Source organism: Quercus suber, unplaced genomic scaffold (genome assembly GCF_002906115.3).
Source record: "Quercus suber isolate HL8 unplaced genomic scaffold, Cork oak 2.0 scaffold_440, whole genome shotgun sequence".
NCBI classification, from domain to species: domain Eukaryota; kingdom Viridiplantae; phylum Streptophyta; class Magnoliopsida; order Fagales; family Fagaceae; genus Quercus; species Quercus suber.
In genome coordinates, this window is record NW_027069891.1 from 200,330 (window position 1) to 205,884 (window position 5,555).

The window sequence follows — 5,555 nt, forward strand, 5'->3', positions numbered from 1 at the left end:
TCTTATATCCCTAGTGGCTAGTTCGGTTAAGTGGCATTTGAAAAAGATTGAGCATGCCATAGCCCATGACCAACTGGCTAATCCAGCTCAACAATTTCCATGAAAAAAAAAAAAAAGTCTTTGGTGAATGATGACGAATTAGTTCAGGTACAATAAGAATGAATTAATAATGATAATGGAATGACTTGGGGGACAAACATGAAAGTTGAAAATTACAAAAGCAATGCAAAAAATTGCAATGAGGCCAATTAGGCACAAATACAGCCTAATTGTCATCAACAATAAGGCAAAGAAGATGCCCTTCAGCATAACCCTCACAACAGAAAAGAAAACAAACAAGATCTGATGAATAACAATTTCTAAAATTAATTCTTCTGAAAAAGCTCAGCATGATCACAGGGACGATTTTAACTTTCAAGTAAGAAATACACTTTAGAACTAAATTTCAATTAATCCAATTGCGCAGCAAAAGTCATTGCAAGATTCATTCCCTACTGCCAAGGCTCTGTGAAATACATGCTAATATATAAAAAAATCCAGCGACAGGAATGTAGCATGTCCCTCCTATACAAAAGGATTTTCTTTTTAATACTAGGGATTAAAATAAAAGAAAAAGACATCAGCAGCCACTTCATCTCCCCAAAACTAAACTTCCAGGAGGCATAAGGAAGCCTGCCTGGAAAAAATCAAGGGGAAATGAACTATAATCCAGGGTGCTGAAACTAGTTCTCCAAGTGACTTGCTCTACCACAATATCCGTCAGAAAGATCTGTCTGTTGACATAATATTGCAGAATAGTTTGAGCAACCAGTGGATTTGTGATTTAAAAGAAGCATATATAAGTCAATCTACCTGAAGCACTCAATCCCTAGGAAGGCTTGTACTGTCAGATGATGAGGCTTTCTTTCCATCATACCGCTACCAAAATAAAATAAAATGAACTTAATTATCAAGAGCAATAATATGATACTGAATCACCGATAGCAATTAAAATGTCAAGCGCACAGCCTACATTGATCAGAATTTGGAAAGAAATATAGGTGTGTATATACCTGCTTTCCAAATGAGAATGGAACGTATTTGTATTTGATCATGTGTGTTATCTGTCTCCTCATAGTTAGAATAAAGAGTGCCAACCAATAGAAAAGCAGTATTGGCCAGAAAACAGGTACATCAAATGCACTGAAGAATGTCATCAAAAAAGCAATGCAAAAGGCCTTTGTGATAGAGTACCTTCCAAGGAGGAAAACCAAGATTTCAGTACACATTAAAGTGTGAAAGTAAGTTACAGTGAGTTAAAAATTTCCGACATTTTGGTAAAAAAATGACAGCGTAAACGATGGAAACTTTCATGATCATATAAGTAATTTTGGCATAAGAGTAACTTGGCCAATGAAGTCCTAAAGAAAAATATCTAAAAAGAACCTCTAACAAATAAAAGATGCAAATTAACATTCTCTCTAGGGTCAAGTTCAATTACCTAGATACATTTTTGTGTAATTTTTTAACAGTGTTACACACTTCATAACTTTTCATTTTTTAGGTATGATAAGTTTACAAAGGACATGCAATTTATATATATATATATATATATATAAAGAGCATACAAAGGACATGTAATCTAATAGTGGACTTAGCACAATATTGATCCAAGATTAAGTTATCAACCAGTATAACATTACCTGCATTTTATACCAAGTGTAACTTAAACCCAACCCTCGCTATATAATACCATGAAAACAAAAAATCATATGTATTCTATATATAATAGGGTTAAAGGTTATAATAGCAAATGACATCTGAATGATGTAAAATTTGATAGATATAATATTACACAGAATAACACCAAGTTTAAACCTAACCCTTATTTATTTAATATTAGAAGAAGAAGAAAAAAACAAATAATGTCAGAAAAGATAACTCCAGTATTATATTATGAATGCACTAAATCAGCTGTATTGGCCTAGTATCATGCAAATGGAAGGAATAAAATGTTCACAAAGAATATAAAATACCCAATGTGGAAATTATATGTGTGGGTGAATATGTCTACATGTAAACTTAAGTGTCTAGAGTGTGCTAGCATTTTAACCTTACTGCACTATTTAACCCTTTCATTTCAGTTATTCCATAACCTCTTTTCTTACAGAATTTTGACAATAGTTAGGTGGCACATTTTGAAACATTTGAAAATTAGCTTATCACTTCTTATAGGGGGCATCACATTAATCCAAAGTCACATTTTCTTTATGTGAATAGTTCTCCTTAAATAAACATGGATTATTATATAATCTTTTCTTAGTGTGTATCCACTCCAAGCCTCCATGATCAACTTGTGCACTGGGTACGTCCCAGCTAATCTTCATGTGGGTTTCACCACTTCTCACCATTGTGTAACAATTCAACAAAACCAAGCTAGTATACTATAAAAGATATTTTGATTAGTAAGGTACACATAGTCACCCAATCAATTTTGAACCCACAAACTCACCCCACATCCCATTATTACAAGACAAGGTGCGCCATTTTTATTATAGCTCATTGGTACCATTCATAAAAAGATGATCATTGTGATTTACAAACAACTCAAACCAGAACACAATCCGGATTCCAATTGATGCAAATGCCAAAAGGCACAAGAAAAAGCGCCCATCTTTTATTCTATCATCCATCTAAATCATCCAAGATTACTCTGAAATTCCACAGAGGCACAGACGAACAAATCCAAAGCCTAAATGACCATTGACCATTAACATCCTAGCTTGGCATGACTAAACCTTCACTAATTAATCTTGCTTTGAGCAAAGCACATGTACCATTAACTCAAATCAAATGCACACACGGACTTATCTACATGTATCCAGCAATCAATAATGCAAAATTCAAAACAAACAGAAAATCAAAAATACAATATTGCTTGTAACTCCCTTAACAATTATCATATCAAAATCAAATCAAACCCTAAATCAAATTCCCAGTATTTTCGGTGACATAACTGATTATCAACAAAAAATTTCAATCAAAAACACAATACTGATATCCACAGCTCATCAATATCACCAAAATCACGGAATCTCGAAATGCCAATCCCCCCATATATAAGTACGAACCATTGTCAAAAACCCTAAAAACGGCCAAAAGACAAAATTGAGGAAAACGCACCAGAATTTGAACTCAGGGAGGCGACGAACGAAGGGGCGGAACTCGTCGGAGCCACGCGTAGGGAGGGTGGGGCCATCGGAGAGGTCGTGGATCTCGGGATCGACCTGAGGAGAGAGAAAGCCAATGAGGAGGTTGAGGAGGTAGATGCCGAGGCCGTATGAGACGATGTAGAAGCCTTGGAGGAAGTAAACGCGGACGGCGTAGATGAAGGCGATCACGACGGCGGCGATCCAACGGTTGAGAACGTGCGGTGTGGACTTGTCGAGGAGATGCTGGTAGCGCTGTGAAACCGTGTACGTCCACCGGGTAATCACGTTGGCCGGCGAGGCTTCATCTCCGGCCAGTGCCGCAGCATCCATTAGAATTTTGGGACTTTTCTCTCTCTCTCTCTCTCTCTCTCTCGTGCTGGTTGGTTGTGAATTTGGGATGGTTTCGTTATTTTGTTTTTGTTTTTTGGGTTTTTCTTTGGGTTCTGCGAGTGGGGAGTGTGTGGGGGGAGCACGGTTTGTTGTGAACGAGTCGTGCTGGTGCTGGTATCGTAAAGTAGTGGTACTAGTTTTAGGCTTTTAGCTTGGAGTTGGACCGGTTCGGACTGTTGGGATTAGCTGGGCTCGTAAATCAGTAAATGGATTGGATAGAATGGACCACTTTTTCCCATCAAACTTAGTGCTTGTCTAAGCAATATGATTTTTAGCCCGTTTAGGAATGTTGTAGGAAAGCCTTAAAAAAAAAAATTACTTAATTAGTTCTTTGACAAGAAGTATTGCGGTCACAATACTTTTATAATAAATTATAAATGGTAAATGTGGGAGGAACAAAGATCCAAGACAGTTGATAAAAAGGGTAAGAGCATTTCCGAGGAGGTAAACCTCGAAAAATAATGGTGGGACGTCCTCAGAAAGTACTCATCTAACTCATGTAGAAGTTGAATGACCACAGTTGTCAAAGGCACTAAGAACACCTATCTAACCTCGGAAAGTCAAGAGTCAGAGTTAAAAGGAGCACGACGCAGCCTGATGGTGGAAAAGGGTAACTTGGCGTTGAACAAGAAAGAGAAGAAAAAGGAAGGACAAAGCAACCATCCCCTCCGCATTAAATGCACTGCAACCACTTAGCTGGCCGCATTAATGGGAAAATGACCATAAACAGTGCCCACACAGCTCACACTTAGTGTAAAACCTTCTAGCAAGGCTTTGATGGGACAAGTATTAAGGAAGTCTGATCCTAACCCTGGACAAGTATTAAGGAAGTCTGATCCTAACCCTCCAAATGTAGAGTCCAAATGCATTTCGGCTAACTATAAAAAGCTAAGAAGCACCAAGATCAAATGGAGTTCTTTTTGAGTTTTAAGAAAAAAGGAGAGAGATTATCCACTTGTAACCTCTTCCTCGAACTAAACCTGAGGATGAACACTTAGCCATTTCAAGGCTTTTTCTAATTGAATACATTCATATCACACCAAAGACTTATCTGACTATCGTTATTTATCTTATAATGGGTATTTAAAGGTTGACCTTGCATCCCACATCTAAAAATTAATTATGTAGGCAAAAAGTAGCACGTTAAAAATCCGTTTAATCCGTTAATCATACTTTTTGCCCAATACAATTGGCACCATCTATGAGAAGGTCTCCTAAAGTACCCCTATAAAACCTCTCTAGTATGGCAAGTCCCAGGCGAAGTAGATCATTAGAATCCGTGGGCTCCCAGCATAGAGACCATTTTGTTAATCTCGAGCGAAGAAAGGACCGTAATATGGCCCATACTCACAACGAAAGAGTGCCCTCCATTCACTCCGAGCGAACTAGTCAACATGAAGCCAGTCATAATTCGCGAGATGAGGAAATGTATAATCTGGAAAAGAAGGTGGAATGGTTATGTCGACGTCTTCGTCATAGAACTTGAATGAGGGAGGATAGGACTCCTTCCCCAGATCAAGATCTAAGTACTGGAAGCGACGAAAGTTACAGACCTCGAAGTAGAACTCCGTCCAATGAATCGTTTACATCATCGTCTCATCATACTTCTGGGTGAAAACACTAACATAGAAAGTCTAGAACTCCACCAAGGAAAGGCCAGGGGCACGATGCCATAGGAAAGGCACTCCTCCAAATATCCCACTCCCCTTTTTCTCGGCGTATTGAGTAGGCTGAGCTCCCTCGTCGCTTCAACCAACCCACTTTTACCATTTATAATGGTAAGACCAATCATATTGAACATGTGAGCCACTTTAATCAAAGAATGGTCATCCATTCCAAGAATAAAGCTCTTATGTCTAAGATCTTTCCCTCGAGCCTTAGTCTGGTGGCCATGAGGTGGTTCGATAGTCTTGAGGAAGGAGCTATACATTCTTTTGAAGAGCTAAGGAGGGCCTTCGAGGCAAGATTTGTGAC

General features: G+C 38.2%; 1 protein-coding gene across 1 annotated transcript; it reads right to left on the reverse strand.

Annotated features, from left to right (window-relative positions):
• Positions 1-343: 343 nt before the first annotated feature.
• On the reverse strand, positions 344-3,703 carry LOC112030062 (protein RER1A). The gene is made up of 4 exons (XM_024062748.2): positions 3,163-3,703; positions 1,053-1,233; positions 853-918; positions 344-773 (listed from the first exon to the last, which is right to left on the reverse strand). Exons 1-3 carry the CDS (start codon positions 3,519-3,521, stop codon positions 862-864), a joined length of 597 nt encoding a protein of 198 aa, XP_023918516.1. The 5' UTR covers positions 3,522-3,703; the 3' UTR covers positions 344-773; positions 853-861.
• Positions 3,704-5,555: the final 1,852 nt, after the last annotated feature.